Source organism: Mytilus trossulus, chromosome 3, assembly GCF_036588685.1.
Source record: "Mytilus trossulus isolate FHL-02 chromosome 3, PNRI_Mtr1.1.1.hap1, whole genome shotgun sequence".
Lineage (NCBI taxonomy): Eukaryota > Metazoa > Mollusca > Bivalvia > Mytilida > Mytilidae > Mytilus > Mytilus trossulus.
In genome coordinates, this window is record NC_086375.1 from 89,782,675 (window position 1) to 89,802,468 (window position 19,794).

The 19,794-nt window shown below is 33.9% G+C and overlaps 1 protein-coding gene across 1 annotated transcript in view; it reads right to left on the reverse strand.

Moving 5' to 3' along the window:
- LOC134712793 (uncharacterized) overlaps positions 1 to 19,489 on the reverse strand; it is a 44,687-nt gene extending 25,198 nt beyond the window's left edge. Inside the window, exons 1-4 of the mRNA XM_063574664.1 lie at positions 19,380 to 19,489; positions 13,643 to 13,735; positions 11,899 to 12,125; positions 9,753 to 9,918 (exon numbers count right to left, since the gene is read on the reverse strand). Coding sequence (XP_063430734.1) covers positions 9,753 to 9,918; positions 11,899 to 12,125; positions 13,643 to 13,712 — 463 coding nt within the window. The 5' untranslated portion in view covers positions 13,713 to 13,735; positions 19,380 to 19,489. The remainder of the gene's footprint in view (positions 1 to 9,752; positions 9,919 to 11,898; positions 12,126 to 13,642; positions 13,736 to 19,379) is intronic.
- Positions 19,490 to 19,794: the final 305 nt, after the last annotated feature.

The window sequence follows — 19,794 nt, forward strand, 5'->3', positions numbered from 1 at the left end:
TTACGTTATGGACTAACTACTAAATCAGACAAATTCCACAACTCATATTACGTTATGGATTACCTACTAAATCAGACAAATTCCCCAACTCATGTGACGTTATGGACTACTTACTGAATCAGACAAATTCTACAACTTCTGTTACCTTATGGACTAATTTCTAAATCAGACAAATTCCACAACTCATGTTACGTTATGGATAACCTACTGAATTAGACAAATTCCCCAACTAAAGTTATGTTATGGACTACTTACTGAATCAGACAAATTCCACAACTCATGTTACGTTTTGGATTACCTACTGAATCAGACAAATTCCACAACTCATGTTACGTTATGGATTACCTACTGAATCAGACAAATTCCACAACTCATGTTACGTTATGGATTACCTACTGAATCAGACAAATTCCAGAACTCATGTTACGTTATGGACTAACTACTAAATCAGACAAATTCCACAACTCATGTAACGTTATGGATTACCTACTGAATCAGACAAATTCAACAACTCCTGCTACGTCATGGACTTCTTACTGAATCAGACAAATTCAACAACTCATGTTACGTTATGGACTACTTACTGAATCAGACAAATTCCACAACTCATGTTACGTTATGGACTACTTACTAAATCAGACAAATTCCACAACTCAAGTTACGTTATGGACTTACTACTAAATCAGACAAATTTCACAACTTCTGTTACGTTATGGACTAACTAATAAATCAGACAAATTCTACAACTTATGTTTCGTTATGGATTACTTACTGAATCAAACAAATTCCACAACTCATGTAACGTTACGGACTAACTACTAAATCAGACAAATTCCAAAACTCATGTTACGTTATGGACTACTTACTGAATCAGACAAATTCTACAACTTCTGTTACCATATAAACTAATTTCTAAATCATACAAATTCCACAACTCATGTTACGTTATGGATTACCTACTGAATCAGACAAATTCGCCAACTCATGTAACGTTATGGATTACCTACTGGATCAGACAAATTCCCCAACTCAAGTTAAGTTATGGGCTACTTACTGAATCAGACAAATTCCACAACTTCTGTTACGTTATGGACTAACTACTAAATCAGACAAATTCCACAACTCATGTTACGTTATGGACTAACTATTAAATCAGACAAATTCCACAACTCCTGTTACGTTATGGACTAACTACTAAATCAGACAAATTCCACAACTCATGTTACGTTATGGATTACCTACTAAATCAGACAAATTCCACAACTCATGTTACGTTATGGACTACTTACTGAATCAGACAAATTCTACAACTTCTGTTACCTTATGGACTAATTTCTAAATAAGACAAATTCCACAACTCATGTTACGTTATGGATTACCTACTAAATCAGACAAATTCCCCAACTCAAGTTATGTTATGGACTACTTACTGAATCAGACAAAATCCACAACTCATGTTACGTTTTGGATTACCTACTGAATCAGACAAATTCCACAACTCATGTTATGTTATGAATTACCTACTGAATCAGACAAATTCCACAACTCATGTAACGTTACAGACAAATTTCACAATTTTTGACTAACTACTAAATCAGACAAATTCCACAACTCATGTAACGTTATAGACTAATTACTAAATCAGACAAATTCCACAACTCAAATTACGTTATGGACAACTTACTGAATCAGACAAATTCCACAACTTCTGTTACGTTAAGGACTACCTACTAAATCAGACAAATTACACAACTTCTGTAACGTTATTGATTACCTACTGAATCAGACAACTTCTGTTACATTATGGACTACCTACTGAATCATACAAATTTCACAACTTCTAAAACGTTATTGATCACCTACCGAATCATACAAATTCCACAACTCTCGTTACGTTATGGACTAACTAATAAATCAGACAAATTCCACAACGCATGTAACGTTATTGATTACCTACCGAATCAGACAAATTCCACAACTCATGTTACGTTATGGACTAACTACTAAATCAGACAAATTTCACAACTTCTGTTACGTTATGGACTAACTATTAAACAGACAAATTCCACAACTTCTGTTACGTTATGGACTACCTACTAAATCAGACAAATTCCACAACTTCTGTAACGTTATTGATTACCTACTGAATCAGACAAATTCCACAACTTCTGTTACATTATGGACTACCTACTGAATCAGACAAATTCCACAACTTCTGTTACGTTATGGACTAACTAATAAATCAGACAAATTCTACAACTTCTGTTTCGTTATGGATTACTTACTGAATCAAACAAATTCCACAACTCATGTAACGTTACGGACTAACTACTAAATCAGACAAATTCCAAAACTCATGTTATGTTATGGACTACTTACTGAATCAGACAAATTCTACAACTTCTGTTACCATATAAACTAATTTCTAAATCATACAAATTCCACAACTCATGTTACGTTATGGATTACCTACTGAATCAGACAAATTCGCCAACTCATGTTACGTTATGGATTACCTACTGGATCAGACAAATTCCCCAACTCAAGTTAAGTTATGGACTACTTACTGAATCAGATAAATTCCACAACTTCTGTTACGTTATGGACTAACTATTAAATCAGACAAATTCCACAACTCCTGTTACGTTATGGACTAACTACTAAATCAGACAAATTCCACAACTCATGTTACGTTATGGATTACCTACTAAATCAGACAAATTCCCCAACTCATGTTACGTTATGGACTACTTACTGAATCAGACAAATTCTACAACTTCTGTTACCTTATGGACTAATTTCTAAATAAGACAAATTCCACAACTCATGTGACGTTATGGATTACCTACTGAATCAGACAAATTCCCCAACTCAAGTTATGTTATGGACTACTTACTGAATCAGACAAAATCCACAACTCATGTTACGTTTTGGATTACCTACTGAATCAGACAAATTCCACAACTCATGTTATGTTATGGATTACCTACTGAATCAGACAAATTCCACAACTCATGTAACGTTACAGACAAATTTCACAACTCATGTTACGTTTTTGACTAACTACTAAATCAGACAAATTCCACAACTCATGTAACGTTATAGACTAACTACTAAATCAGACAAATTCCACAACTCAAATTACGTTATGGACTACTTACTGAATCAGACAAATTTCACAACTCATGTTACGTTATGGACTACTTACTGAATCAGACAAATTCCACAACTCAAGTTACGTTATGGACTTACTACTAAATCAGACAAATTTCACAACTTCTGTTACGTTATGGACTAACTAATAAATCAGACAAATTCTACAACTTCTGTTTCGTTATGGATTACTTACTGAATCAAACAAATTCCACAACTCATGTAACGTTACGGACTAACTACTAAATCAGACAAATTCCAAAACTCATGTTATGTTATGGACTACTTACTGAATCAGACAAATTCTACAACTTCTGTTACCATATAAACTAATTTCTAAATCATACAAATTCCACAACTCATGTTACGTTATGGATTACCTACTGGATCAGACAAATTCCCCAACTCAAGTTAAGTTATGGACTACTTACTGAATCAGATAAATTCCACAACTTCTGTTACGTTATGGACTAACTATTAAATCAGACAAATTCCACAACTCCTGTTACGTTATGGACTAACTACTAAAACAGAAAAATTCCACAACTTCTGTTACGTTAAGGACTACCTACTAAATCAGACAAATTCCACAACTTCTGTAACGTTATTGATTACCTACTGAATCAGACAACTTCTGTTACATTATGGACTACCTACTGAATCATACAAATTTCACAACTTCTAAAACGTTATTGATCACCTACCGAATCATACAAATTCCACAACTCTCGTTACGTTATGGACTAACTAATAAATCAGACAAATTCCACAACGCATGTAACGTTATTGATTACCTACCGAATCAGACAAATTCCACAACTCTCGTTACGTTATGGACTAACTTCTAAATCAGACAAATTTCACAACTTCTGTTACGTTATGGACTAACTATTAAACAGACAAATTCCACAACTTCTGTTACGTTATGGACTACCTACTAAATCAGACAAATTCCACAACTTCTGTAACGTTATTGATTACCTACTGAATCAGACAAATTCCACAACTTCTGTTACATTATGGACTACCTACTGAATCAGACAAATTCCACAACTTCTGTTACGTTATGGACTAACTAATAAATCAGACAAATTCTACAACTTCTGTTTCGTTATGGATTACTTACTGAATCAAACAAATTCCACAACTCATGTAACGTTACGGACTAACTACTAAATCAGACAAATTCCAAAACTCATGTTATGTTATGGACTACTTACTGAATCAGACAAATTCTACAACTTCTGTTACCATATAAACTAATTTCTAAATCATACAAATTCCACAACTCATGTTACGTTATGGATTACCTACTGAATCAGACAAATTCGCCAACTCATGTTACGTTATGGACTACTTACTGAATCAGATAAATTCCACAACTTCTGTTACGTTATGGACTAACTATTAAATCAGACAAATTCCACAACTCCTGTTACGTTATGGACTAACTACTAAAACAGAAAAATTCCACAACTTCTGTTACGTTAAGGACTACCTACTAAATCAGACAAATTCCACAACTTCTGTAACGTTATTGATTACCTACTGAATCAGACAACTTCTGTTACATTATGGACTACCTATTGAATCATACAAATTTCACAACTTCTAAAACGTTATTGATCACCTACCGAATCAGACAAATTCCACAACTCAAATTACGTTATGGACTACTTACTGAATCAGACAAATTTCACAACTCATGTTACGTTATGGACTACTTACTGAATCAGACAAATTCCACAACTCAAGTTACGTTATGGACTTACTACTAAATCAGACAAATTTCACAACTTCTGTTACGTTATGGACTAACTAATAAATCAGACAAATTCTACAACTTCTGTTTCGTTATGGATTACTTACTGAATCAAACAAATTCCACAACTCATGTAACGTTACGGACTAACTACTAAATCAGACAAATTCCAAAACTCATGTTATGTTATGGACTACTTACTGAATCAGACAAATTCTACAACTTCTGTTACCATATAAACTAATTTCTAAATCATACAAATTCCACAACTCATGTTACGTTATGGATTACCTACTGAATCAGACAAATTTCCCAACTCAAGTTATGTTATGGACTACTTACTGAATCAGACAAAATCCACAACTCATGTTACGTTTTGGATTACCTACTGAATCAGACAAATTCCACAACTCATGTTATGTTATGGATTACCTACTGAATCAGACAAATTCCACAACTCATGTAACGTTACAGACAAATTTCACAACTCATGTTACGTTTTTGACTAACTACTAAATCAGACAAATTCCACAACTCATGTAACGTTATAGACTAACTACTAAATCAGACAAATTCCACAACTCAAATTACGTTATGGACTACTTACTGAATCAGACAAATTTCACAACTTCTGTTACGTTATGGACTAACTACTAAAACAGAAAAATTCCACAACTTCTGTTACGTTAAGGACTACCTACTAAATCAGACAAATTCCACAACTTCTGTAACGTTATTGATTACCTACTGAATCAGACAACTTCTGTTACATTATGGACTACCTATTGAATCATACAAATTTCACAACTTCTAAAACGTTATTGATCACCTACCGAATCATACAAATTCCACAACTCTCGTTACGTTATGGACTAACTAATAAATCAGACAAATTCCACAACGCATGTAAGTTATTGATTACCTACTGAATCAGACAAATTCCACAACTTCTGTTACATTATGGACTACCTACTGAATCAGACAAATTCCACAACTCATGTAACGTTATGGACTAACTACTAAATCAGACAAATTCCACAACTCCTGTTACTTAATGGACTAACTACTAAATCAGACAAATTCCACAACTCCTGTAACGTTATGGACTACTTACTGAATCAGACAAATTCCACAACTCATGTTACGTTATGGACTAACTACTGAATCAGACAAATTCCACAACTTCTGTTACGTTATGGACTAACTACTAAATCAGACAAATTCCACAACTTCTGTTACGTTATGGACTAACTACTAAATCAGACAAATTCCACAACTTCTGTAACGTTATGGACTAACTACTAAATCAGACAAATTCCAAAACTCATGTTACGTTTTTGACTAACTAAATAATCAGACAAATTCCACAAATCATGTAACGTTATGGACTAACTACTAAATCAGACAAATTCCACAAATCATGTTACGTTATCGACTATTCACAATTTCTGTTACGTTATGGATTACCTACTGAATCAGACAAATTCCACAACTTCTGTTACGTTATGGCTACTTACTAAATCAGACAAATTCCACAACTCATGTAAAGTTATGGATTACCTACTGAATCAGACAAATTTCACAACTCAAGTTACGTTATGGACTAACTACTAAATCAGACAAATTCCACAACTCATGTTATGTTATGGACTACTTACTGAATCAGACAAATTTGACAACTTCTGTTACGTTATGGACTAACTTCTAAATCAGACAAATTCCACAACTCATGTTATGTTATGGATTACCTACTGAATCAGACAAATATCCCAACTCATGTTACGTTATGAACTTCTTACTGAATCTGACAAATTTCACAACTTCTGTTACGTTATGGACTTACTACTAAAACAGACAAATTCCACAACTTCTGTTACGTTATGAACTACCTACTAAATCAGACAAATTCCACAACTTATGTTACATTATGGACTACCTACTGAATCATACAAATTTCACAACTTCTAAAACGTTATTGAATACCTACCGAATCAGACAAATTTCACAATTTCTGTTATGTTATGGACTAACTAATAAATCAGACAAATTCCACAACTCATGTAACGTTATTGATTACCTACTGAATCAGACTAATTCCACAACTCATGTTACGTTTTTGACTAACTACTAAATCAGACAATTTCCACAACTTCTGTTACGTTATGGGCTAACTACTAAATAAGACAAATTCCACAACTCATGTTACGTTATGGACTAACTACTAAATCTGACAAATTCCACAACTTCTGTTACGTTATGGGCTAACTACTAAATAAGACAAATCCCAAAATTCATTTTACATTATGGACTAACTACTTAATCAGACAAATTCCATAACTCATGTTACGTTTTTGACTAACTACTAAATCAGACAATTTCCATATCTCTTGTTACGTTATGGGCTAACTACTAAATCAGACAAATTCCACAACTTCTGTTACTTTATGGACTAACTATTAAATCAGACAAATTCCAAAACTCATGTTACGTTTTTGACTAACTAAATAATCAGACAAATTCCACAAATCATGTAACGTTATGGACTAACTACTAAATCAGACAAATTCCCCAAATCATGTTACGTTATCGACTACTTACTGAATCAGACAAATTCCACAACTTCTGTTACGTTATGAATTACCTACTTAATCAGACAAATTCCACAACTTCTGTTACGTTATGGACTAACTACTAAATCAGACAAATTCCACAACTCCTGTTACGTTATGGATTACCTACTTAATCAGACAAATTCCACAACTTCTGTTACGTTATGGTTACCAACTGGATCAGACAAATTCCACAACTCATAAAACGTTATGGATTACCTACTGAATCAGACAAATTTCACAGTTTCTGTTACGTTATGGACTACTTACTAAATCAGACAAATTCCTTAACTCATGTAACGTTATGGATTACCTACTGAATCAAACAAATTCCACAACTAAAGTTACGTTATGGACTACTTACTGAATCAGACAAATTCCACAACTCCTGTTACGTTATGAACTACTTACTGAATCAGACAAATTCCACAACTTCTGCTACGTTATGGATTACCTACTAAATCAAACAAATTCCACAACTTCTGTTACGTTATGGACTAACTACTAAATCAGACAAATTCCACAACTCCTGTTACGTTATGGACTACCTACTAAATCAAACAAATTCCACAACTTCTGTTACGTTATGGACTAACTACTAAATCAGACAAATTCCACAACTCCTGTTACGTTATGGACTAACTAACAAATCAGACAAATTCCACAACTTCTGTTACGTTATGGACTAACTACTAAATCAGACAAATTCCACAACTTCTGTTACGTTATGGACTAACTACTAAATCAGACAAATTCCCCAACTCATGTTACGTTATGGATTACCTACAGAATCAAACAAATTCCACAACTCATTTACCGTTATGGACTACCAACTAAATCAGACAAATTCCACAACTCATGTAACGTTATGGATTACCTACTGAATCAAACAAATTCCACAACTCAAGTTACGTTATGGACTACTTACTGAATCAGACAAATTCCACAACTTCTGTTACGTTATGGATTACCTACTGAATCAGACAAATTACACAACTTCTGTTACGTTATGGACTAACTACTAAATCAGACAAATTCCACAACTCCTGTTACGTTATGGATAACTTCTTAATAAGACAAATTAACCAACTCAAGTTACGTTATGGACCACTTACTAAATCAGACGAATTCCACAACTTCTGTTACGTTATGGATTACCTTCTGAATCAAACATATTCCACAACTCCTGTTACGTTATGGATTACCTACTAAATCAGACAAATTTAACTCCTGTTACGTTATGGACTAACTACTAAATCAGACAAATTCCCAAACTCATGTTACGTTATGGACTAACAAATAAATCAGACAAATTCCACAACTCATGTAACGTTATGGACTAACTACTAAATCAGACAAATTCCACAACTCCTGTTACGTTATGGACTCACTACTAAATCAGACAAATTCCACAACTCCTGTTACGTTATGGATTACCTACTGAATCTGACAAATTCCACAACTCATGTTACGTTATGGACTAACTACTAAATCAGACAAATTCCACAACTCCTGTTACGTTATGGACTAACTACTAAATCAGACAAATTCCACAACTCCTGTTACGTTATTGACTAACTAATAAATCAGACAAATTTCACAACTTCTGTTACGTTATGGATTAACTACTAAATCAGACAAATTCCACAACTTCTGTTACGTTATGGACTAACTTCTAAATCAGACAAATTCCACTACTCTTGTTACGTTATGGATTACCTACTGAATCTGACAAATTCCACAACTCCTGTTACGTTATGGACTAACTAATAAATCAGACAAATTCCCAAACTCATGTTACGTTATGGATTACCAACTGGATCAGACAAATTCCAAAACTCATGTTACGTTATTGACTACTTACTGAATCAAACAAATTCCACAACTCATGTTACGTTATGGACTAACTACTGAATCAGACAAATTCCACAACGTCTGTTACGTTATGGACTACTTATTAAATCAGACAAATTCCACAACTCATGTTACGTTATGGTTTACTTACTGAATCAAACAAATTCCACAACTCATGTTACGTTATGGATTACCTACTGAATCAGACAAATTCAACAACTCCTGTTACGTTGACCACATAACACAGTCATGTCTTTACCTTTAAAGAAAAGATTATATATATATTTTTTTAAGATGATCTTCTAAATCAGACAGTAAACACCTCAATTATGTCCTGACCTTAACACGTTTTATAAAATATATTGACTACCTACCATTAGATGAATTGTCTTCTCCGTATTTTGATAATAGATTTGCTGTTACTGTTATTCTAAGGTTAGAATTAGAGCGTCTTATATCAAAATATTCCGGCTCTAGACTCATGAAAACTAAATCTTCATTACAGTATTTCATCGGTAAGTGGGAATAACAGTCGTAAATCTGAAAAAAGGAAATAAAACAATCTACCTTATTTAAATACTCCAAACTCAATTTAATTGTGTATCTACCTCATTTTAAATTTGTCTGATTCAGTAGGTAATCCATAGACAATTAAATTGAGTTTGGAGTATTTAAATGAGGTAGATTGACAAATAACGTTATAGTAGTCTCAGATAAGACAAAATATACATATTAATTTCGAGCTAAGATCTACAATGCCTTATATGTTATTGTGTCAATACAGTTCGAAGATTTCCAGTTTAGAGTCCAAATGCTTACAAAATTTTGGCTATTTAATATTATTTTCACCTCAGAAAACTGGTTCTTTGTTTTGTTTAATGTTTCCACTTGTATTTTTGTCCATCTGATGAGTTAGGCCTTTTTCAACTGATTTTTATAGTTCGTTCTTATGTTGTACTGTTTAACCACTGTCCCAGGTTAGGGTGTTGGGTTGGATCCCGCTAACATGTTTACCCCCGCCACATTATTTATGTATGTGCCTGTCCCAAGTCAGGAGCCTGTAATTCAGTGGTTGTGGTTCGTTTATGTGTTACATATTTGTTTTTCGTAATTTTTTTTACATAAATAAGGCCGTTAGTTTTCTCGTTCGAATTGTTTTACATTGTCTTATCGGGAACTGTTACAGCTGACTATGCGGTATGGGCTTTGCTCATTGTTGAAGGCCGTACGGTGACCTATAGTTGTTAATGTTTGTGTCATTTTGGTCTTTTGTGGATAGTTGTCTCATTGGCAATCATACCACATCTTTTTTTTTTATATATTACTGTCATTAAATGGTCCTTGGTTACCCTGACTAGAGCCGTCAGTGAATGTAACATGTCAAACCTGTTGAGTCTGTGATGTCTATAGTAGGTCTTTTAAAAAAAAATTGCATTCGACAGTTTGATCTGCTGTTCTGCTCTTTGAACTACCCAGTCGAACTTGTGATCCCATCGTCATAAAATCTGATCCCACTTTATATGTGAATTCTGGTTCTATAAGTAATATATTTATCTTTATAGCTTTGAACATGTCTATGAATTTGTTGATAGCATACTAGTCCTGCTAAGACATAGTGACAGACCTTTTCTTTGTACAGCTTGTTTTTTCATATTGTCTTCAGATATTATTTGCCAGACTAGAAATGCATACTCCATAATTGATCTTATTATGCTGTTGTTGTTAATTTGGAGTAGTTTTGCTCGGGATATTCTTCCAATGCCCTTAACATCTCTTATTACGTACATTGTTTGTATATTGTGTTATTTACCCTTTTCTGCATTTGCCTGAAGTAAATGTTCACTTTTTTAAACAAATTTACTAATAGCTAAACAGTCTAACCACATAAACCAAAAACTATGTGTAACACTGAAACAGAGAAACGGTAATTTTTTGTAAGAAATATTTCTTGATAAGAACCACCTAAGTGATATCAACACGTGTCGAAACACAGCCATGGAGAGACGCCCTCTAATAGTTGCAATTATTTAGTTTATGTAGAGCTTATTCGAAAACAACAATAAAAAATATAGGTCACCGATGGGTTGAAAAAGATATTTCAATTTGAATGCCAAAAATGTCATTTTTGCAACAAAAGAAGATAATTTGGAGTTTTTTCAACGATATCTACATTTTAAAAGTCACCTGGGGCAAACGCAAATCGATTTTTTGGAATGATTTTTTAACCATATGATATAAAGTAACAGTTCAACAGAAAAAAACGGACATTAACAAAAATGTATGCTTCTTTCGGAGGCAGATTGTGAGCTTAAATGAACAGTGCCTCCATTTTTTTTATTTCATTTTTCTATTAAGTATATGATAAAGTTTGTTTAAGAAAAAATATAAAGAAATCCTATGTTAGGAAAAAAAATGATTTAGACCCGCGAGCCCCCTTAACTGAGGCATAAACCAAATATATTCTTATGCGAGTCCATTTTTAGCAAATTCAAAAAAAATCCCAAATATTTCTTTACTCACCTTTACATTCATTTTGACTCCCCAATAGAACTTGAGTTTAAAATCTGGACATTCCAAATTAAACTGAGTGACCTTTGCACATATCTCATAACTGTCTGCACTGATAATTCTAAATTTCAAACCACAGAATTTTGGATATTCCTCTCCATCCCAGACAACGTTATAGATATCATCTGAACTGTACATGTCAAGTCTGTATACTTCACAATCATCTTTCTTGAATCCAACTAAACATAATAGTAAATTATATCAAATTAATTAATGTGAAACTATCAAAACTTAACATAATAGAACATTCTACCAAAAAATGAGCAACTATCAACTAAACATAATAGTAAATTATATCAAATTAATTAATGTGAAACTATTAAAACTAAGCATAATAGAACATTCTACCAAATAAATGAGCAACTATCAAAACTAAATATAATAGTCAATTCTACCTAATTAACTAGGAACTATCAAGACTAAACATAATGTGATGATTTTGTATCATAGGTTCAATAGTTTACATTAGTGATAGTTCAGTAGAAGCCTTATTTTATTGCATATACATTGTACTATAATAAACTTATAAAAGATTAAGATGTTTCGCGGGTAAACTTTGGGTCACGTCAATGTGAAGGGAAGTTCCAAAGGAAACTCTGATACTAGTAACGAGGTACTTTGCAGGTAGAGCATCCCTCCTTAAAGAATGGTATGTAGCTACCATTTGGGTATAAAACAGGAGCGATGCTTTTCTCATGGTCTATTGTAATAAGTCTACGGAGACATAAGACCAAAGTACGGAACGTTGATATTCGAGATCGGTATCTCTTATACAATAGTTTGGTGCCTGTAAGAAATACGGACTTGTGCATTTACAAACTGAATCGTATTGTTGTATCGTATAGGCCAAGTGTGAGTCTGTGGGACCAACTTTTAAAGTACATTATTATACCAAAAGAAAGAGTAAAAGACTGACGTATTTGACAAGTGTGTAAACTTGTAGGGTACATAACTGTACCAGGAGGACAAGTTTGTTCCTGACCCAGAACAAATACACAATAGTACAAATGTGTACTAGTTGTATATATTTAAAGTAGAATAGTTATAGATAGTTTATTAGAGATTGCAAAGAGCAGTTGTACATATTTTGGTTCATTGACGTAATTTTATGAATAAATATTATTTGTTATATTTTATGTAAATAGAACATTTTGGAACCAATATCAAACTTGTAACGGAATAATTCTAAAATAAAAATAAACCCGCTGTGTACACGTTACAAAATTGTCAAATTGTATCTGGTTAATTAATGAGCAACTATCAAGACAAAATTATGATGGCTGCTTTATGATTTATGAAATTGGTGAGAAAGAATCAGCTTCTCCGAATAAAGCGGCCAAATCTTTTCTTCACCAAAAATTGTTTAATTGACATAATGATAAAAAAAAATCGAAAACTATATTTGGGCCCTTTTGTATGGATGGGCATTCAAAGAACTCGAGTTCAAATCTGTATTGAATTTTTTTTAAATGCCAAATATCTACCTAAAATTATCTTAAGTTGAATCATCAGTATGAATCATCAGTATACCACAACCTATACAACACTGGATCAAACAATGTAAATAATAAGCATACATCTGAATGCATTAATAGTACGTCATTTTAGTAGAGAAATAGGGAAATATGGGTCACAACTAACATCTTGTATTACAATTAAATGTTAATACCTACAAGTGAAATAAAAAAAAACATACCTGTTTTGTTAAAAGCTGAGATTAATGGACACGCAAGCAAAACACTCAACAAAAACAATAGTTCACACATTGTCGCTGTTCTTTAAAACAAACCTAAAATTAAAATCGAAGTGCTTGTGAGAATTAAAGGGTAAAGATTGTTTTATTTTTTGTAATATATATGTCAGGAGCAAGTTGTTCAATGGTTGTCGTTTGAAGATGTGGTGCAAAAGTGTTTCTCGTTATTCTATAAATTACGCCGTTAGTTTTTCATGTTTGAATTTTTTACACTAGTCATTTTAGTGCCCTGTATAGTTTGCCTTTCGCGGTGAGTTCATTCTTAATTTCTGTGTCATTTTGGTCTCATTAATAATATTTGGTTTTTTTTTTTAAATATTTGACCATATTTCTTTTCTTTTTATTGCTTCTTGGTCCAGCACCAACATTATAATGTTCTACACTTTATATTCTTTTATATAGATATATATTCTTTTATATAGATATCAATGAAAAAGCAACTGTTTGTTAAACGTTCAGTGGAAAATATTGCTCGTATGTTCATGACGAGAACAATTTAACAATTGATACAAAAGGTAGGTCCGGTAACAGAAACCATATACGAAAAAAAAATTCGAGGGGACTGCACTCGACAATGAGATAATATTGGATAAGGACAGAAATTCTACATAGCAATATGCCACCGACACCAGGTCATCTAAAAGAGTTGTTCTTAACGTGTAAAGAGCATATCACTCTCTCTTTACATGAGGCATCAGATTGAACTTTCCTTCTCAGTTGGCGTAAATCAGAAATCCACCAGTCGGAAAAAGACCAAAGTAGCCCTATTTTTATTTCGACTTGGGACCGGGTTGGTTTAGGGCGGGGACGTTCTAGAGATGAAATGATTACAGCCATAATTGTTCTCTTTGTCCGACAGACTGTAGGTATTCCGAATGGAACCAATTGTGCCCTTCTAAAAGTAGACGTGTTGTTGGACGTCCATTGTCCCTAAACTATTACACTTTTTTGTTAAGTATCACGTCTCTATGTGTGCTGAAGACCCATTGGTGGACTTCGGCTGTTTTCTGCTCTATCGTCGTGCTGTTGTCTCTCAGACACATTCCCCATTTCCATTCTCAATTTTATTATACCTGTACTGTAATGAAATTCATCTTATGACCGACTTTATAATAAACCGTTTTGAAACTTTAGCAAATTTGAAACTAGCTTTTTCAAAATAAATACCAATTAAAATGTGTATGCTGCATGCATTTGTACTATTTTTAATTTTGTAATAATTTGATTTAAAAATATTTAAAAAACAGTATTTCAATGTACAATATTGTAATGGACAGGATTTCACAGTAAAATATTGTCGTGGACAGAATTTCACAGTAAAGTATTGTCAAACGGACATCATTTTATGAGGCCAGAGGGACAATACTTTTTATTATACTTCACGTTAAAATGCAATATTTTGATTGGCTTATACGAGGCCAAAATAAAAAACATGTTTGTTTCCTCTCGCCCCGACCGGGTCAAAAATAAGACCCAGAGTCAAAAAATTATTTGCCCCAAAAAAATCGGATTTTTTTTTTATTTCCGAAAAAAATCGTTTCCATTCCGACATAGGTTCTGATATTACCGGAAGTCTTCCCGGAACTCTCTGGAGTTATCTATAAATTTAGCGGAATGAATCGAGGGTAAACTGTCTGCTTGAAAAATGGGCGACAAGATCGCATTGTCGTCTTCTGTACGAATTAAGTACAAGGACGCGTCAAAGGTGTCACCCAACGTGGTAAATAGATTATACAGCTTTTCAAAAAGGTGCACATGGAACGACGTGTTGTACGATTTAACTACAGATGATGGTCACAACATAAATAAACTTGATGAAGTGTCAGTTTCTGTGTTAGTCCGAGATTACTCTGACGTCCGACGACTGTTTTGCCAGACAAGCTGGGGCCGTGGGACGCCCCAGCTTGTCTGGCAAAACAGCCGTCGGACGTCTGAATAATCTCTGACTATTTCTGTGTCTGATAAGATGGCTAACGGTGTGACTTTTGAACCCGATTTTGCTGAAGAAATATGAGTTGTTCATGATTTTGACAAGAGACTCAAATACGTCCAATTTGACATTATAAGGGACGCACCACCTTCAAATGACAAAAACAATAATCAGACTAATAGTAATGCACAAATTGCATTTGACGTCCTAATGAGAAAAGCTAATACTCAGGCAAACTCGAAAGTGCCTTCCAAACTTGATGAAACAGCACCAAGATTTACTGGTAAGTATGTTAAAATTATTTAAGTAAAGAATTTTCTTTATTTTCTTGAAGGCTTGAGATGGTGTATGGTTCATGTCATTATAAATTAACCTGCCCCACACCAACTCAATTTCTATCTACATCCCAAACTTTTGGCCTGGAAAATGGTGTGGGAAGGGCTAAAATGGTAACTTCCCTTGGCGAAATGCCGCCGAAATTTTTTACAGGTGTGGACTTTGTCATTTTTTATACCCCGCCACACGTAGTGGCGGTATTATGTGATACCCTCCCAAAAATGTGTAGGTGTAAAGGGGAAATATTATAAACACAACATGACAGTGATTAATTTTTTAGCTCATCTACGTGGGCTATTGCTATTCACTTAGTATATGTCCGTCATCGTCGTAAACTTTCCAAAGGTCTTCTTTTCTTGACACACTTACCATTTTAGCCCCTCCAACACCATTTCCAGGCCAACAGTTTGGGATGTAGATAGAAATTGATTTGGTGTGGGGCAGGTTAATTTATAATGAAATGAACTATACAACATCTCAAGAATCAAGAAAATAAAGATTTTTTTTACCTTCGCCGGGGTTGACAATGTTTTCTCGGGGTACCAATCTGCACTATCACCCTCTATCTATGTGTTATTTATATAATGTTACATACAGACCTTTTTCAATATATAATTGATAAATAAAATAGCACTTACCATTATCACAAAAATTTACGATAAAAGGGATGATTTTCGTTCCCTATTGTTAATTTTCTGTGTTTCGACGGTGGTGTTCTTATGGCATTATCTTATGATGTTTACATAACCCAACTCATTCATTATGTCTATGCTTGGAGTGATGTTTTGGATTTCAATGAGTGCAATCTACGTATCGCTGGTAAATCATAAAGTGAGGGATTTTGGTACCACAAATTACTGAAAACCTTTAATAAACTCTTCCATAGATACAAAGGTTTGATTGCAAGTTTAGGTACACCTGTGAAAACTTTTTTCAAATGCAACAGTACATCCTCAATTTTAAAGTTGCTCACAGAGACAGGACATTTGTAACTAATTAATCCTTTAAATGAAACAACAATGACATATAGTTGTTAACTTCTGCGTGATTTTGTCTCTTGTGGGGGAGTTGTCTCATTCGCAATCATACCACATCTTCTTCAGGGGTGGATCCAGCCATATTAAAATGGGGTGGGTTCTAACCCAGGACAAAAGGGGGGTCCAACTACATGTCCAAAAAAGGGGGTTCCAATTACCGCCCCCCCCCCCCCCCCCAGTCTGGATCTCTGCCTGTTCTTTGTATATTTATTCTTATAGTAGTTTACCAATTTAAAACTGTAATTAGATCGTTGAATATTGTTTTTATTTGTATAAACATTGACTTTGTTATCAGTAAATTAAAATCATACTAAATAATTTTGTTCTACATATGCACTTTAACGGTACTACAATCTGTCAATGCCTTTCATTTTGGCATTGCACATGGTCGTGTTTTTCTCAAGACTATTAATGACGTCTTTACACTAATTTCTTTGGATGTTGCATGTGAATTGATTGCTATTTTAGTGTAAGATACATGCTTTTCTTTATTAGTTTCATTGGCTTTGAACTAGCTGTCAGTGACTGCGAGTACTCTCAGGTCTATAATTTGTATCCTTTTAGTTGTGATTAATGGCAAAACACCCTGCCACATCAGGTCTGTGTTTATGTTTGATGTTTTTCTGCTTTGTATCGATCTGGTGAGTTTATATAAAAAAGAAGATGTGGTATGATTGCCAATGAGACAACTATCCACAAAAGACCAAAATGACACAAACATTAACAATTATAGGTCACTGTACGGCCTTCAACAATGAGCAAAGTCCATACCGCATAAAGTCAGCTATAAAAGGTCCCGATAAGACAATGTAAAACAATTCAAGCGAGAAAACTAACGGCCTCATTTATGTAAAAAAAAAATGAACGAAAAACAAATATGTAACACATAAACAAACGACAACCACTAAATTACAGGCTCCTGACTTGGGACAGGCACATACATAAATAATGTGGCGGGGTTAAACATGTTAGCGGGATCCCAACTCTCCCCCTAACCTGAGAAAGTGGTATAACAGTACAACATAAGAACGAACTATAAAAATCAGTTGAAAAAGGCTTAACTCACCAGATAGACAAAGAATAGCCTTTTTCAACTGATTTTTATAGTTTGTTCTTTTAATGTTGTCCTATTACTCCACTAACCGCAGTTAAGAACCGGTCAGTTATGAGGATTCAGCAATCACAAACATGTTTAACCCTACAACATTCTGTATGTGATTGTCCCATGTCAGGAATCTATAATAGTTCAGTGGTTGTTGTTGGTTCATGTATGTTACATTTGTTTTTCGTAAAATGTAATAAATTAGGCTGTACGTTTTCTCAATTGAAATATTTCATATTTTCAATGTCTTGGTCTTTTACGTCTAAATATACCACATAGGCTTTCCTCATTGTTAAAGGCTGTATTGTTTTATATTATTGCAGTATAGATTAACATTTGCCAAATTATTAATGATTGATCGATTGTTTGTTGCTTAACGTCCAGTGGCAAATATTACATAGATATAGGAAGATGTGGTGTGAGTGCCAATGAGACAACTCTCCATCCAAATAACAATTTAAAAATTAAACCATTATAGGTTAAAGTACGGCCTTCAACACGGAGCCTTGGCTCACACCGAACAACAAGCTATAAAGGGCCCCAAAATTACTAGTGTAAAACCATTCAAACGGGAAAACCAACGGTGTAATCTATATAAACAAAACGAGAAACGAAAAACACGTATATATTACATAAACAAACGACAACTACTGTACATCAGATTCCTGACTTAGGACAGGTGCAAACATTTGCAGCGGGATTAAACGTTTAAATGGATCCAAACCTTCTCCCTTTTTCTGAAACAATAGCATATTAAACATCACAACAGAGAAAAACATACGATAAAATATCAATTGGCAGACTTAACTCAATCAAAAAACGTATGATTACACAATGAACGAATAAATTTGATGCATGTTAAGGGTGATAAGATTATTATTGCATCAGACTTGCAAGGTGTCCGGACAGTGTGATCTCGGACTAATCAGGCGTCTGACCAATAGGGCATCATACCGCGAACGTATATATAAAATAATACTAGTTCTGTTCTCAGATCGGACAAATTACGTGTCGGAATATCGAGTCAGCCGCCCCATTTAAATACATCTACAGTATAATCGGTTGCATAATGACAAGTCCAAATGATTATCACGTTTAGTACTGCTTACTTGTATTTGTGTTGGTAGATGCATCAGCAACAAACATAAATGAGTCATAAATAACCTATCTACACGTCATATCTAGAGGGTTATAATTGCATATTTTCATACATGTATGATATGACCAGCTGAAGGAATCTAATGGTATGTTTTATAGTCCAAAGGATTTACTTACCGTTGACAATTTAATTTGAACTAGACAGGTACCCGTTTAGCAATGTAAGTTCATAAGGAACACAGAATATGTGTAGTTAATCAATTCATTCTACCTGACCTGGCTCAAGTTATTTTTAGATTTTTTTTTAAAGTGAAAGTTGATATGATTGTGATTAATAGAAGAACCGCCGACGGGTCAGATAAGTTCGTTTTTTGTGGAATATCGCAGAGCCAGTAACTATAACGAACGGGGGTTGGGGGCATATACTTGCCTCCCCACGCCGCTAAAATTAATATATTTACTTTATAACAAAAATACATCTATTTCCATAGCACGTTTAATTTATTTCCAACAGACAGATAACATCACATGACAAGTATGCATCTTTTACAAAGGGACACAATTATCGTGTCTTTTACATCTGTATCTGTAT